Genomic DNA, 15,551 nt, shown 5'->3' with positions numbered 1-15,551 from the left:
CTCTCGCTTTGGATATTAGTTAACTGTTGAACTATTCAAGAGTATTTTTTGTTGTGAATTAATCTCTTGCATGTCTGGTGATTACTTTTTTTTTGGTGAGGAATCTGGCAATAAAGAAGATTTTAGTATGAGGAATTTTAACAGTTTTTCTTACCTGTGCCTCACTTGTTTTCTTTAGTTGATGATCAGCTTACTGTTCACATAGACGAAGGTGGATGGGCCTGTCTGGTCTGCAAAGAGAAACTCATTATTTGGAAGATTGCTCTGTCACCTATTACAAAGGTAATGGTTCTTTAGAGAGCTGGAAGGAGATAGAGGATTGTTAACTGGCTGTTAATTTTCACCCTAAATTTTTAGAGTGGATGGAGGACAGTAATTTGAATCTACTGAAGCATTGTGGATTTGCATGTTTATAGTAAGATGAAATACTGAGCCTGCATACACATTTGTGTGTTGGGAAAAAAAGTTTCTCCCTTTATAATAATTTTAAACAAGATCCATTTTATTTACATTTGATAAAATTAGAGATATTGACATCTTTAATGAATGCATGCTAATCAGTCTGCTTAATGAAGTCTAAGACTAAATGAGCTGAGTTTATTTCTAAGAAGATAGGAATGTCTTTCACTGAATCTTTTTTTTTAATTGGGATCATATCTGGTATATTATTTTATATCCTGTTTTTCTCACTGTATATATTGTGAACTTTTTCCATGCATTAAATATTTCTACAGCAACATTCTACATAGTTGCATGGTATTTCACTGTGTGAATTGTTTTTTTTTGTCTTATTTTTTTTAATTGAAGTGTAGTCAGTTTATAATGTTGTGTCACTGAATCTCTTGGATGATGCTTAATAAAATAGAAAAAAAATGATACCAATTTTACAAGTGCTAGTTTAACTTTCAGTTGTCAGCTTCTCACCCAGGGCTTGTCATTTGTGTGTCTACATACCCTTGGCATCCTCTTTTCGTGTCTGCTCCAGATCAGGCATTGTCTCTTGCACTGCCTGTTCCACTGGGATTTGGGCTCCTGCTTAGCTAAATCCTTCGTGTCTGCTGGCCTCTGCACTGCTGCCGCAGAGAGCAGTGTCTGTGGTCAGGAGCACAGGTGAGGGAGGAGTCCTGGCGGGGGCATCCGGAGTTAGCAGAGGAGGCCTGATGTGTGACTGAATCTAAGAAATGTTTTCTGGGCAGCTTGGTACACTTCCTCTGTAGTGGTGCTGACTTTAAATGTCAAGTAAACAGATCAGGATTAAACTGGGAAGATTCCTTTGGAAGCCAACACACTTCTTTCAGCCAGTAGGCTTTTTTGGTCCCGGAAGAGATGGGCTAGTTGATATTTAAGGTCTCGTTTAGCTGTTGTTTTCCTGATTCTATATCCTCAACATTTTTTTTCAGTTTTTTTTTTTTTTTTTTTTTTTTTGGTGGTGGAGGAGGTAATCAGGTTTTTATGTGTTTATTTATTTGTTTATTATAATTTTCTTTAATGGAGGTGCTGGGGATTGAACCCAGGACTTCGTGCATGCTAGGCATGCACTCTACCACTGTGCTACACACCCTCCCCCAAAATATTTTGTTTTGAATTCACTGAAAATGATGATGCAAGCCTGATCAAAAAGATGTGAGAAGAAAGAATATCTGTAGAATGGTATTTCCAAGAATGAATTAGAATCTAAAGTATGCAGAGAAAGGAAATAGTGAAGTCAGATGCATATTCAAAAAATTGGATTTGAAAAGAAAAAATAAAATAAAAAACTAAAAAGAAAAAATAGATTTGCTATGAAAGATTGTTTTGTTTGGCTCTGTTCTGTAGTTATCTGTTTGCAAAGAACTTCAGCTGCCGCCTAGTGATTCCCACTGGAGTGCCGACTTGGTGGCTCTCTCTTACTCTGCTACCTCAGGTGAAACACTTTCCACTCAGGTAGGTGACTTACATGCTTACTGAAATACATTTTTTTTTTAAAATAAGGGAGTTCTAAAGTTGGAGGAATCATCCAACCCGATTCTGAGATATAACTAAAGCTGCAGGAATCAAGACAGTAGTAATAGCAAAGAGATGGACACATAGGACAAACGGAGTAGAGAGGACAGATACAGACCCACACGGAGAGGCCCTGTGTCTTTGACAGAGGTGCAGACGCAGTTCAGTGGAGGAAGGATGCTCTTTTCAGTAAATGGTATTGAAATCATTGGCCATCCTTATGCAAAAAGGAAAAAATCCTTCTAAACCTCATATGTTACATAACGATTAACCCAAAATGGATCGTAGAGCTAAATGTAAAATGTAAAACTATAAAGTTTATAGAAGAAAACAGGAAAAACTCATCGTGACCTGGGTTTAGGTTACGAGTCCTTAGAAATCACCAAAAGCATGATTCATATTGGACTTCGTCGTAATTTAAAATTTGGCTCTGCCAAAGACACTGATAAGAAAATGAAGAGAGAACTACAGACGGGTAGAAAATATTGTAAGTCATGCATCCAGCAAAGGGCTTGTATCCAGAGCGTGAAAAGAACTCTCAGAGCGTATTAAAACTAACCACCCAATTTGAAAATAGGTCATAGGACTGGAACAGACACTTTACCAAAGAGGATATAAGGATGTCAGACAAGCACATGAGGAGATGTTCGCATCATTAGCCATGAGGGAAATGCAGATTAAAACAAGTGAGGTCCCACTACACACCCATCACAGTGGCTAACATGAAAAATACTGACACTACCAAGTGCTGACAAGGATGTGCAGCAACTGGAACCCCATACAGTGCTGATGAGAATGCAGGATGGGACACTACTTGATGTTCTCTTCCTTATAAAATTAAAATACACTTGCCGTGTGACCCAACAATTCCATTCCTGGCTATTTAGAGAAATGAAGGCTTATGTTTGCACAAAAACCAATACACTTATGTCATAGCAGCTTTATTTGTGACAGCCAATGGTGGAACCAATCCAGATATCCTTTAACAAGTGAGTGCACAAACTGGGTCATCCATAGAATGGAATATTACTCAGCAGTGAAAAGATGTGCACTACTGGTATATGCAACAGCCTGGATGAATTTTAAAGACATTATGTTAAGTGAGATAAGCCAGTGTCAGAAGATTATATTTTATATGATTTCATTTGTTTGGCATTCTTGGAAAGACAGAACCATAATGATAGAAATAATGGTTGACTATAAAGGGAAAGCATGAGGGAGTTTTGGGTGTTGTTGTGACTGTTCTGTATCCTTATTGTGGCAGTAGTTACATGAGTCTGTGCGTGTGTTAAAATTCATAGAACTGTACAACAGTTGGGGGGGAAAGGTCGATTTTGCTGTATGGTACTTTTTTGAATATGAGAGGAAGGACTTTTTATTTCTGATTTCTGTTAATCAATAGTAAATTGCCCTGGTCTCTTTCTATCAGTGTCATCAGACTCCCCATTTTGGGGTCCTTCTTTTCTTGTGATTGCTGAGCATCGTGATCTTGTTTCCAGGCTGTTGCCGTCATGATTGCCACCAGAGAAGGATCCATCCGCTACTGGCCGAGCCTTGCCAGTGAAGACACCTACACAGAGACTTCGCTCGATTTGGGAGGTGATAAGACTTACAGCTTCCTAACAGCAGTGCAGGTACACGATGGGTTTATAGTTCATTCTTTTATATTAGAAAGCTGTGATTTGGCTTGAAAGTGGGATTTGAATGACTGAAAATTCAGGATTTTGAACAGAACATACAGGCCGAAGGGGATGAAAGAAAGTAAGAAAATGGAAGGATCTAGGATTCAAACACACAGAGGGAAGCCCTTCTCCTGGGACTCTGAAATATCTGTGGTGCAAGGAGCCAGTGGTGTGCATTTCTTTCAGAACCATCTTGTGAGAGTGACTTAACAAACTCAGAAACTATGTGGAATGGTTTGCCAGTACATACTCTGCAGATTTAGCAAAGATCTAAAATCTGATACTTGATTTGTTGATCCTGCAATATGGTGAACCTACAACTTGAACATCAGAATTTTAAAAAAAATGTAATTAAAAAAAACTGCAACAAAGCTTTTCTATGTAGAATTAGTAATATTAAGTGAATATATTCATAAGTAAAGTGTTCTACTAATGTTAACAGTTCTTTTTTTATTCTCTTAGATTTGTTTTAAGGTACAGATGATGTCCCTTTGTATCAAAACAGTTTGTGTTAATTTTCTTTTCTTATTCTTACATGCTTAACTGAACTAATTTCACAACATTTGTTCACAGGGAGGAAGTTTTATTTTGTCCTCATCAGGAGGCCAGCTGATTCGGCTGATACCTGAAAGTTTAGGAAAAATTCATCAGCATGTCTTGCCTCAGGGGCAAGGCATGCTTTCAGGAATTGGACGGAAGGTTTCTTCTCTTCTGGGAATTCTATCTCCTAGTAGTGATCTCATGGTAAGTGGATAAAATGACTTTGTTTTATACGCTTCTTTCTTAGTGAAATCAGGTTGGAAGTTCCCTATGAAGCTGTTACTGCCTCTATGTGAACGGCAGTGTACATGACGTGAAACCTTTGATCTTTTCAGTGAAGGATTTTTATTGTGATGATAAATGAGTTCATACTAACCCTCTGGCATACCCTGTAACATGAATATTCTTAAATCACACAGATTATCTTATGAGTACATGTTTTGAATTAAAACTGTGATGTAAGTGATGAATGTGTTGAAGGATTGATTTTGCTTTCTGGACTTAACCAGAAGTGTGTTCTCCACTCCCACGACTCCAGCTGTCTGAGTGGGTGACTCAGATCTGTTCTGGCTGGGCTTCTGCCTCCGTCTCCGGAGCACATGTGGAACTTCTGCTCTCTGCTGGGTGCCCCTGTTTGTTACCTCATGGAATTATTAGATGGCCTGTAACGTAGAGAGCTTTCTCTCCAATTCGTAGGTGAAGAGATGGCCTCAGTGAGGCTGCTTAAACTGCCCAAGTTCACAGAACTCCTCAGCGGCACATTCCCGCCCAGGCCTGTTTGAATCAAAAGCGTGTCCTTTTCTTTACTGTGCCGTTTCCCTCCAGTTTCAGGTTGCTCTCTGCTTCCTTAAATGGTCTTCGAACCTAAAACTTACCATGTCTGAAATGAATTGCTCATGTTCTCTTCTCTCCTACTGACCACATGTTATACTACAAAACTTGTTTCTTTTTTGACCTGTCTGTTACTAATGGCATTGTCACTTTTTTTCAGAAACCCAGGCATAAAACTCTGATTTTTTTTTTTTTTTTGGTGTTTTCTTCTGTAGCAAATTATTTACCAGGTACTGTAGATTTGCCTTCTGTCATCATGTCTCACTGCCATCACCATCTTTCTGCTTCCATTGTTACGCCCTAATCTACACTCTTAGTAAATTTCCCCTAAACACTTGATGCCTGTTGACTTTACTCACTTTTGGCCCCTCCTATCCCATTAGTGGCCAGAGTCATGGGGACAGGAGAAATGGAGACAGTTAGGGTTTGAACTTGATACAGTCATGTATATCCAACTTAAACACATCTGTACTTCAGAAACAAGTCTGTGCTTAAAAGACGAAAAAATGTACCCATGTGTAACTACACACATCCCTGCCAGATTCCTTTTCCTGTAGCACAGCCCTTGTGTTCGAAAGCCAGTGAGAATATCTCCCTGGCTTACTAGGTTTCTAAACTCAGATTCTAGACTCTGTGTCCCTCATTTTTCATTTGAATCTTACGTTTGCTGCTTTTCTTGTTATAATCTCAGTTCCAGTAAAGCAGGACTGCTGCTTGTTCTCTGAACACCTTATGACCTCCCCACCTCCCAACCTGCTCTTTGTGGACCCTCTGCCCTTATATTTCTGCCTTTTGAAATCCTCCTGACTTTCAAGGTCTGTTTCAGGGTCACTCCTTCCCTTGAATCCTAAATGAAGATGGCTGCTAGGATTACCAATCAAACAGTTGTAAAATAAACACGAATTTTGAACTTCAGAAACATAGTTCATTAACATTAGAATTTAATAACCTGTAAGCTTTTTTCTCCTCTTCATACAGCTTTCAGGTGTCCTCTGGGATAGAGAAAGATCAAGCTTTTATAGCCTGACAAGTTCAAGCATCAGTAAATGGGAATTAGATGATTCTTCAGAAAAACAGGCACATACTTGGGATGTAAATAGAATCCTGAAGGAGAACGTCACTGATGCCATCTGGGTAAGGAGCAGTACCATTCATCTCTGCAACCGGCGCTCATGGCTATATGAGGTTGCTAGTTCCTTTAGTTGCTTTGTTTAGAACACATTTGAATGCAATATGCAAACAGAAAGCTTTAGCCATCAGACAAGCAGAAATGGAGTGTTCAGTATTTGGAAATACTGGAACTCACTGCTTTAGTCAGTGTTTCAGAGGCATAGATTGTTCGTTCAGTAGCTGAGCTGCTGGGGATGACGCACTTCAGAAGGTGCTGGGATATAAAGGTGGAAAGAAATGATTCCTGTGCTCAAGGCGCTTACATCATTCATGTTTTCATGCAGGGATCTGAAAGTAACTATGAAGCTATTAAAGAAGGGGTCAACATTCGGTACTTGGATTTGAAGCAGAACTGGTAAGCAATTAATTTGTCATAAAGAATAAGGGTAGTTTGGAAAAATAAATTGATGTTTATTATACAGCGATGAGCAAACTTGCTATCTGTTCTTCTTATGCTAATCTCAGACTAGTACGCCTTACTAAGTGGTTTTGTGTTATCCAGTGATGCTAATTCATTTGAGAAATACAGGCAGTTCCCAGCCTTCGGCTGTGTATCACGTTAGTTTCTGCCCAGTTAGGTATTCCTCTCTCCTGCTGTCACAGCTGGAGCCACTCTTTCCTCACTGCTAACAGATGCCTTCCCTGCTGCTGTGCGGGCCCCATGCCGTCATCTCCCTCATCTCAGTGGAGATCCCAGGCTCTCTTCTCCAGTGCTTTTTCTGTTGCTGACAGAGCTTTAGTAAACCTGTGTTTGTGGCTATATTGACTAGACGGGGGGTGGAGTGAGGCTTTGTCTTGGCAGCACAAGGTAGAACTCAGTCATGGCTTGTACATAGAATTTCCTCCTAGAGACAGCGCTCTAAGTGGCACTTAACGTTCCCAGGTTGGGGGGAGGGTAGAGCTCAGTGGTAGAGCTCGTGTTTAGCATGCACGAGGTCCTGGGTTCAATCCCCAGTACCTCCCCTAAAAATGAATAAACCTTATTACTTCCTCCCTGCCAAAATTAAAAAAAAAATTAAACAGTACAATAATAAATAAATAAAAAATTTTTAAAAAGGATCCCAGGTTAGTCTGATGAAGCTGACTTATCCCATGTTATTATTTAGCTTTGATACCAAAGGTCATATGGAGCTTAAAAACCATTTGTAACATGGCTTCTATGACAGAATTCATAATGAGTACAAATGCATGACTTGTAACTCTTTCAAACACAGCTTATCCGAAGTCAAGGATGACTTTTATGTGCTCTAGAGTAATTTAGTAGAACAAGTTCTGTGTCTTTCTTGGAAGGACACTGCAGTTCTGCTGTGTGATTTTTCTCTTGGGCTGTTGAGATTATCAGGATCTTCCCTTACAGTTTCTGAAAACCTTATAAAAGCTATCAAAGAGGTAAAAATAATAGTATATATTTTAATTTCCAAAAACAGTTTAACTAAGTACAGTTTATCTTGTTTTCATTTACCTTTATCAGAGTTTCATGAATTTAGAGCTGCTGCCGGGACACTGTGGGCATGTGACATGGACATTTTTTCCACATTCAGTTTTCAGAATGGAGACATGGGTTGAGAACAGAGAAGAGAAACATGCTTAGGAATTGCTAAACCTAGGTTTTTTTTAAACATAAATATTTTTTTATGAGGGTGTCAAATGAAGCTGGTCCAAGCATCACTCCGTAAGGAACCCTGTCTTCCAGCTGTGTCTCCGCGACTCAGTGGGCACCTCTTGTCACACAGTGATTCAGTCTTCAGAAAGTAATTTCAACACAGCCTTATAGGTGTGACTGACCTTGCTCAGTTCCTTCTTACGTGTCATCTGTTAGCGCTTTAGGTCACTGCCCATATGTTCCAGGCTTGGGCCCGTGTCCTTGAGTTCTCAGGAGTTCAGGTTGGGGAGCTGGGGGAAGAGAACAGTGAAGGAAAGTGAGAGCCACGTTGGGACTGCTTGATTTGAAGTGGCAGGTCGTTTAGTCACTAGCTTGGTTTACTATTTTTAATTATCAGTAGAGTTTATTGTTTTTAGCTTGCCACCCTGTTAATATGTCTGAGACTTGAATGAAAGCTGCTGAAAATGCTGCTGAATGTTTTGGAAGGGTTGAAATTAGGCACCGTTTAATTCTATGTTGGGGACAACACGTTGATAGACTTAAGAGGAGCATACAGACTTGAAGGTGGAGAAGGGTTTGTTTTCACATAAACAGCAGCAGTTCTAGAACTGGTTGTTAAGATTAAAAATAAAATGTTTTTCCTCTGGACAAAAGTAAGCTTTATTTTTGTTTGAGGAGGGTGGCAATTAGGTTTATTTATTTTTGGAGGAGGTACTGGGGATTGAACCCAGGCCCTTGTGCATGCTAAGCATGTGCTCTACCACTAAGCTATACTCTACGCCCCGCCCCCCACCCCCAGGTTAGTCTGATGAAGCTAACTTATCCCATGAGTCTGGCTTCTCTCAGTTAACGTGATGCATTTGACATTCACTCAGTGGCTTCTTCCTTTTTACTGCTGAGCAGTGGCCTGTTGTATAGGTTTACCAGGGGTTTGTTTATCTGTTCAGCAGCTGAAAGGTTCCTGTTGCCAGTTGAGGCGATTGTGAGTAAAGCCACTTTAAATGTTCACACACGGGTGTTCGTGGGCACACAAGTTTTTCTTTCTCTTGGGTAAATATCTGGGAGTGGGATTGCTAGGTCATATGGTAAGTACGTGTTTAACTCTAAAAGAAATGGCCAGGCTGTTTTCTAAAGAGGCATCGTGTCTTTTTTATTGGTTAGTGACGGGCTGCTGATTTTGGCAGCAGCGTGGCACCCCGCAGACAGCCCGTGTCTCATCTATTACTCTCTGGTAACAGTAGAAAACAATGGCCACCAAGTGTCAGACGCAGTCACCGTAGAAGTCACTCAGTATAATCCACCTTTTCAGGTAAGATTCCTGTTGCCAAGTTAAATTACAAAGTGACAGTAACTTACTGAGTCTTTTCCTCTGACCATCGCAGGGTCAGGTTCTTTGCAAGACTCATCTATGGGGCTTGGAAACATACTTCTAATAGCTAGTTTTTAGGTGTTGTGTTCTGTTTGTCATCTCAGACTCCTTCGTTTGCTCAGCCTTAGCTGAAGAGAGCTGAGAGTGACAGCAGTGAGAGCTGGTTTCTCCTACTGCAGTAACTCTGTAAAGGGAATTTTCCTTTCTCTATCATTGAGCAGGAAGGAAATATTGATGATGAACTGCATAGTGAAAAATAAGGAAGACACTTGATGGGAATTGGGCTTTGGTTCTGAGCCCTGTTTATTAGAGAAAAATCCCCTTTTTGCTTAAAGGAGGATTACCTGTGTAGGCAGCCACATTATCTACTCAGCAAAGTTCCTGTAAACGATTAAAAGATCTAATTTTAAGCTTCCTAGTAGCAATTAAACATTTTTAATAACTATGATGTTTATGAGGAAAGGCCTTAACTGCTGTTAATTGTTTCATTTAATCTTGTACAGTACCTAATTCTGTTAAACTCTTACTCTTAACACAACTCACGTAGCTGAATGCTGTAAGGAAATCTTGTAATTTGGTCTTTTATTTGTGATTACACAAGAAAAACATGGTTAGTTCTAAAATTTTTCAGGCAACATGAAACGGTATAAAGAAAACTGTAAGAATTAAAACCTCATGGGATTCCACTTTTAATGTTGTGTTAGTAAAATTCTTTTTAATAATGAACAGTCTATCCTTTTAGCTTTTGCTGATTTTGTCATTTAATTAGGTCTTATTTCTGTCTCTTTCTCATTTCATGTATGAACAGATTAACTCAGTTTTCTTGTGCTTGATGTCTGGACAGTAAAGTAGAAACTAAATGTTTATCAGGAATCATTTATAAAGTATTTGCCAATTCTAAATTAAATCATGAATTAATTATTTTATTTTCTTTCTCACATTTGTTATAGGCTTTTAGTTAAAATCTTGTGACCATGGAAATGTTTTCAAAATTTGCTAATTATTTGCAATGCAGCAAATGATTTCTATAATTGATGTTTATAAGCTTATTCTGTCATGTTTTATAAATCATCTCATGTTTAGGTTTTCACAAGGACAATCAGTGAATTATTTTTTTGTTTTTATGAGACAGTATTGTATAAAAGTGTGCAGTATAAAATCATACAAATAAGTATTTCTGTTTCAATTATCATTTATTGTAATCTTAAAATTAATTTAGTCTGAAGACTTGATTATGTGTCGGTTGCTGGTCCCAAACTTTTCAAACCAGACTGCCTATCTGTATACTGAGAGTGCTGTCTACGTGTGCTCCACTGGAACTGGAAAGTTTTCTCTTCCTCGGGAGAAAATCGTCTTTAATTCACAAGGTATGGCACCAGTTTTAGAAACCAGGATTAGTGAACTCATTAGTCATTCGTAGCGGTTTTTGTTCTCTTTCTGTAAGTGTTGCTTCGAGCATGATACCTACCTGCAAGGGTTACCGCAACACCCAGTATCACACCGACGGTAACTGAAGTCACAACTCTGCTGGAAACTGGAAGGGAGATAGAGCTCCCAAGCTGTTATATTTATGAGCAAAAAATAGTGATGATTTTCCAAGAGGGAAAGAACCAATGCTAAGAGAAGTGATTGATTATTCTTAGTAAGAGTGACTTGTTCTAAGCTGATGTTCTTGAAGCAAGATTGTCCAGATCCCTGGGTAAGAAGCACCCCAGGTGCTGGACTCCTGCATGGGGGCTGGGGGGCAGGGGAGATGGGGCAGGCAACCAGGAGTGGAAAAAAACCAAGTAGGCAGCCTCATCAGGATATTATTTTAAGGGATTGGGCAAAGGGCAAAATCCAGGTGAGGCAATAGGATGGAACCTAGATTTTCTAGTCCCAGCACAAGAGCCTTGACTGGGTGGGTAGGATGCTATTAAGGCACCGAGCAAGCTTAAACTTTTTCCTTCCCCACTGGCTTACACTGTAAGTGAAGCTACAATTGGGTAAGAGGACTCCGTCAGATTAAAAAGCTGTTATTCTGAGTTTTGCAGAATGAAAAATGTTCATTTTTGGTTCACGATACTCAACTGCTCTTGCAAAGACTAGTTTTATTGTCCTAAAGCTGAAGGGTACAGCCTGCTACTCGAAACAGTGACGAGCTCTAGACCTCTGATCTGGGATTACAAAACTGAGTTCATAGTAGGGGTGATACGGTAAAGGGGTATCAGGGGGATTTTCTGCTTAAGGAGGTGGATTTTGAAAAGTCCTTTTTTGTTATGTGTATTTGATTGTGCATTTCCCTTTCTCTTAGGAGACAGTATTTTAGGAGCCGGATCCTGTGGTGGCGTTCCTATCCTTTTTTCTAGGAACAGTGGATTGGTGTCTATTACTTCAAGAGAAAATGTGTCCATGTTAGCTGAAGACCTTGAAGATTCCCTAGCATCTTCAGTTGCTGGACGAAGCAATGAGGTAACACAGTTCCATAAAATTTAAACATTTTTAGCAGAGTATTTCCCGCAAATGTTTAAAAGTCAGACAGTTCTGAGAGTTGCAGTGAAGGCATTAGTTCTTTTATCTCCCTCATCTCCTTTGTCCTCTTGTTCAGAAGCAGTTGCTTTTGGGGGAGGGTGTAGCTCAGTGGCAGAGCGTGTGCTTAGCATGCATGAGGTCCTGGGTTCAATCCCCAGTCCCTCCGTTAAAAAACAAATAAATAAACGTAATTCCCCCCTCCGCAAAAACAAAACGAAAACAGAAGCAATTACGTGTAAGTCCTTTAGTTGTTTCTTTTGGTATTGTCCTTCATGTTTCTAAGTAATATGTATACGTTGTTACCTCTAATTCACCAGTTTTAAACATTTTTTGATTTCCTGTTAAAGAAGATGAGGACTGGGGTATCTTACACTCTTTCTCTGCCTTTATCATCCAATATAAATTTTTCCCTTTTTAGTGACAACGCGAGGACTGTTTACAGTCCAGAGTCAGGCGGCGCGCCGATCATGTTTCCCTTAGTGCACAGCTCCGTGTGATTCTTGGAGTGTGTGATGGACTGACTTTGCGTTTGCTGCTTTAATGCCTGGCTTAGTCTTCCCACCCCCTCCAGCAGCTCTGTAGATGCTTTTCAGTGTAGCCTTCCCCACAGTCAGACCTCTAGAAACCCTACACCAACTCCCATCCTGGAACTTCCCCTCTCATTGTCCTCAGAGCCTCATCAGGACCTGTCCCTGCACCACACAGAGGTTTGCCTGGTCTGCTCCCTGCTCTGTCGCTCGTCACTCCTGGTTTCCATCTTGGTGTGTTGTAGTTGGAACAACTGCAGGTGTTTGGGTAGTTGTGTTGCTTTTTCTGGTTGTTCTGGAACAAGTTTTGAGGGGAAAGTTGGATAAAAATCATCAATTTTTTTTTTCTGTCCTCTTGAAACCCAAAAGCCTCTGATCCATAAGATTTCTATCATTCTTTTATAGGAGACTAAAAATTAATACTGTTTGGGGGTAATTTTTTATTTGAATAGTGTGTGAAATACATAGACTGCAATTCTAAAATGATTTGGTACAGTTTCAAGAGAAAGTGACTTTTTTTACTTTTCTTTTGTAATCATGTGGTTTTTGTAATACCGCTGTATGTTCTGGAGCTATCTGACAGTATTCCATTTCTTTTAAATTTTAAATTTTTCTTTAAGCTTGAAATCAATCGTTACACTTAGAAATATACATTATCATAAGTTGTGTAAGAGCAAACCTATAAAAAGGTTGTGTTGGTCATGATAAAATCCCCAAATGATTGTGCTCATGATACAATCCCAGAATTATATGTGTGTTTTCTGTGGTGCTTCATTTGTCCTTTGGGGTGTTTTATCTTGTTTTAATAAACGTCTTAAGTGCATAGACTGCCGGTGTGGAATATGGTAAACAGCGTGTGTCTGTGTTGTTGCCCCCGTGGGTGAGCCCAGTTTTTTAGTCCAATAATTAGAAGTTTTCTTACACCTTCGCCTCTAAATTATAGTTTGTTATTTTACAGAGCGTGGTTTCTGAGACCTCTGCAAAGAACGAAACCATTGCCCAGGAAGACAAAACAAAGTTGCTAAAAGCTGCTTTTCTGCAGTACTGCAGGTATAACAGATTTTTTAAAATTACGGCTTATTTGATGTCCGAGGGCACATTTTACTGACGTGTGCTCCTCCGTGTTGGCCAGTGGGAGCGAGCCGGAGGGGTGGGGCCACCCAGGAGGAAATGTTTTCCTGAGCTTTAGCACTTGAACCAACTTGTTCTGAACTTGGTGGCCACAGGACGGGTCCAGCTAGGCTCGGGTAACAAGGTACTGTAACATACCCTCTCCACTTAATGGAAACAATGTCCCGTTGGAAATGGTGATCATGAGCATAGCTTGCAAGCCTCTTTTCTGTATAACGTGAAGGCAGTTAAGTTACATACAAAGTGTTATCATCGGCGTTTTAAAGGAATTAGACTTAGCCTGTTAGTTGAGTTTTGATGCATAGGAGTCACCATGGAACTTAGTGGCTTATTTCGTGTAGCCCCTGGATCTGCAGGCTGGCTCTCTGGGGTTGGGTTTGGGCGATGGCTTTCCCGGTTCCCACTGGGCTCCCTCATTGTCTGTGGTCAGCTGCCGGGTCTCTGGCTAGACTTGCTCCCGTACTGGGGGTTCCATTTGCTTCAGGGGGCTCCCTTCATCTAGCAGGCCAGGCCGCCCTGCCCCTTTCCACAAATCTCAGGGTTTCAGAGGTGACAAGACGGTAAACCTCGCTGCACAAGTGCTCTTCAGGCCTCTACTGGGGTCGTGTTTGCTCATGTCCCGCTGGCCAGAGCGAGTCACAGGGGTGAGCCCCCGGGGATGGGTGCTCCCGGGGAGAGTGTGTATGGGGTGGGGGGAAGAACTGTACTCAGTGTGTCACACTTGCGGACCTGTTACTTCTGGTTTTAAGGCAAATTCAGTCATTTCAGTTTGTCCTACACATATATTCAGCATATTATGCATCTGGTACCTTCCTTAAAAAGTGCAGTAAATTTATATTTGAATGAACACTCAGGAAGATTGTGATCCAGCCCTTTGCTCTGCCCCTAATTAACTGTGTGAGACTTTAGACTTGCTCACCACTTCTGGAATTCTCAGTTTTCCTCCGTGAAGTGTTGAGGGGGCTGGCAGTTGGAGAGCATGAAGACTCATGAGTTTATCTAGCAGATCTTCGTTTTGAAGAAATATTCAGACTTTACTGCCTCCGTTTCCCCTAGTCCTCAGCTCACAAGCCTGCAGTTCCACGCACAGTGTGTCTGATGCGGAGCAGCTCGCTCTCACGGAAAGGGCAGCAGGCTCCGCAGTGCTTTACTGTTTTAAAGCTCTGTGCCGTCGTAAGCATCCACTGAGCTTAGCTGCTTGTCCAGGAGAGGGCACCGTTCGATAAGTGTTTCATTTCTGTTTTTAAATAGTAGCCTTTAAATCTTGTTCTGTTGCCTGGTGTTCAGTCTGGCTGCCGAGATTCGGGTTAATACCGTGACTGTATCTTGTATAAGTTTATCCTTTGATGAACAATTCTGTCAGATTTGTGGTACCTCAAAGGTTTAAGTGATAGTGGGAGTCATTGTGTCAGTTTCCTGGGCTGCTGTAACAAATTCACAAGCTGGGTGGCTTAAAACAGTAGAGAGGTGTTCTGTCACAGCTCTGGAGGCCGAATGTCTGGAATCAAGGTGCCAGCAGGGCTACGCCCCCTCCAAAGGCTCTCGGGGCGGATCCTCGCTTGCCTCCCTCCTAGCTGCTGGGGTCGCTGGCACTCACTGGCGTTCCTTAGCTTGGATATGCATCAGTCCAGATGTCTCCATTGCCACCTGTCTGTCTGTCTTCACGTGTCCTTCTGATGACGATGCCAGTCAGTGGGTTTAAGGCCCACCCTAATCCAGTGTAGCTCCCCCTCGTAACTTAACTGATCATATTCTTAAAAACCTATTTCCAGGTGAAGTTGCATCCTGAGGCTCTGGGTGGACATGGAATTTGAGGGAACATTACTCAACCCAGCGTGGTCGTTTCTAAACGTTTTACTGGGGAAGGTTATGAAGGGATCCCCGACCTTAATGCTGAGTGTAGTAATCTCTTAGGAGCAGTGTCGCTGGGCCTCTAACATGACTCTGCCTTCTCCTTACCCCCTGTATCATGGTTGAAGGACCATGAGGTTAACAAGTAATCATTTCTGGGGGCCTGTCAGCCAGCAATCTTAAAGAATTAGACTCTTCACAAATGGGACTGTAGTACCTTTAAAGCAGCATTTCTCAGCCTTACCACTGTTGACATTTGAGGCCAGCTAATTCTCCGTGGTGGGGCCGTCCTGTGGTTTATAGAGTGTCTAGCAGCATCTCTGGCCTCTTCCCATTTGATGCCAGTAGCATCC

General features: G+C 41.0%; 1 protein-coding gene across 2 annotated transcripts in view; it reads left to right on the top strand.

Annotated features, from left to right (window-relative positions):
* NUP133 (nucleoporin 133) overlaps positions 1-15,551 on the top strand; it is a 47,878-nt gene that overhangs the window by 4,391 nt on the left and 27,936 nt on the right. For both annotated transcript variants that reach the window (XM_010989874.3, XM_064487858.1), the window contains exons 3-12: positions 179-282; positions 1,816-1,923; positions 3,483-3,617; positions 4,239-4,409; positions 6,015-6,170; positions 6,491-6,561; positions 8,971-9,118; positions 10,398-10,545; positions 11,472-11,629; positions 13,175-13,266. In XM_010989874.3, coding sequence (XP_010988176.2) covers positions 179-282; positions 1,816-1,923; positions 3,483-3,617; positions 4,239-4,409; positions 6,015-6,170; positions 6,491-6,561; positions 8,971-9,118; positions 10,398-10,545; positions 11,472-11,629; positions 13,175-13,266 — 1,291 coding nt within the window. The remainder of the gene's footprint in view (positions 1-178; positions 283-1,815; positions 1,924-3,482; positions 3,618-4,238; positions 4,410-6,014; positions 6,171-6,490; positions 6,562-8,970; positions 9,119-10,397; positions 10,546-11,471; positions 11,630-13,174; positions 13,267-15,551) is intronic.

The sequence above is a fragment of the Camelus dromedarius genome, chromosome 8, assembly GCF_036321535.1.
Source record: "Camelus dromedarius isolate mCamDro1 chromosome 8, mCamDro1.pat, whole genome shotgun sequence".
Taxonomy (NCBI): Eukaryota; Metazoa; Chordata; class Mammalia; order Artiodactyla; family Camelidae; genus Camelus; species Camelus dromedarius.
This window is presented reverse-complemented; position numbering and strand designations above follow the sequence as displayed.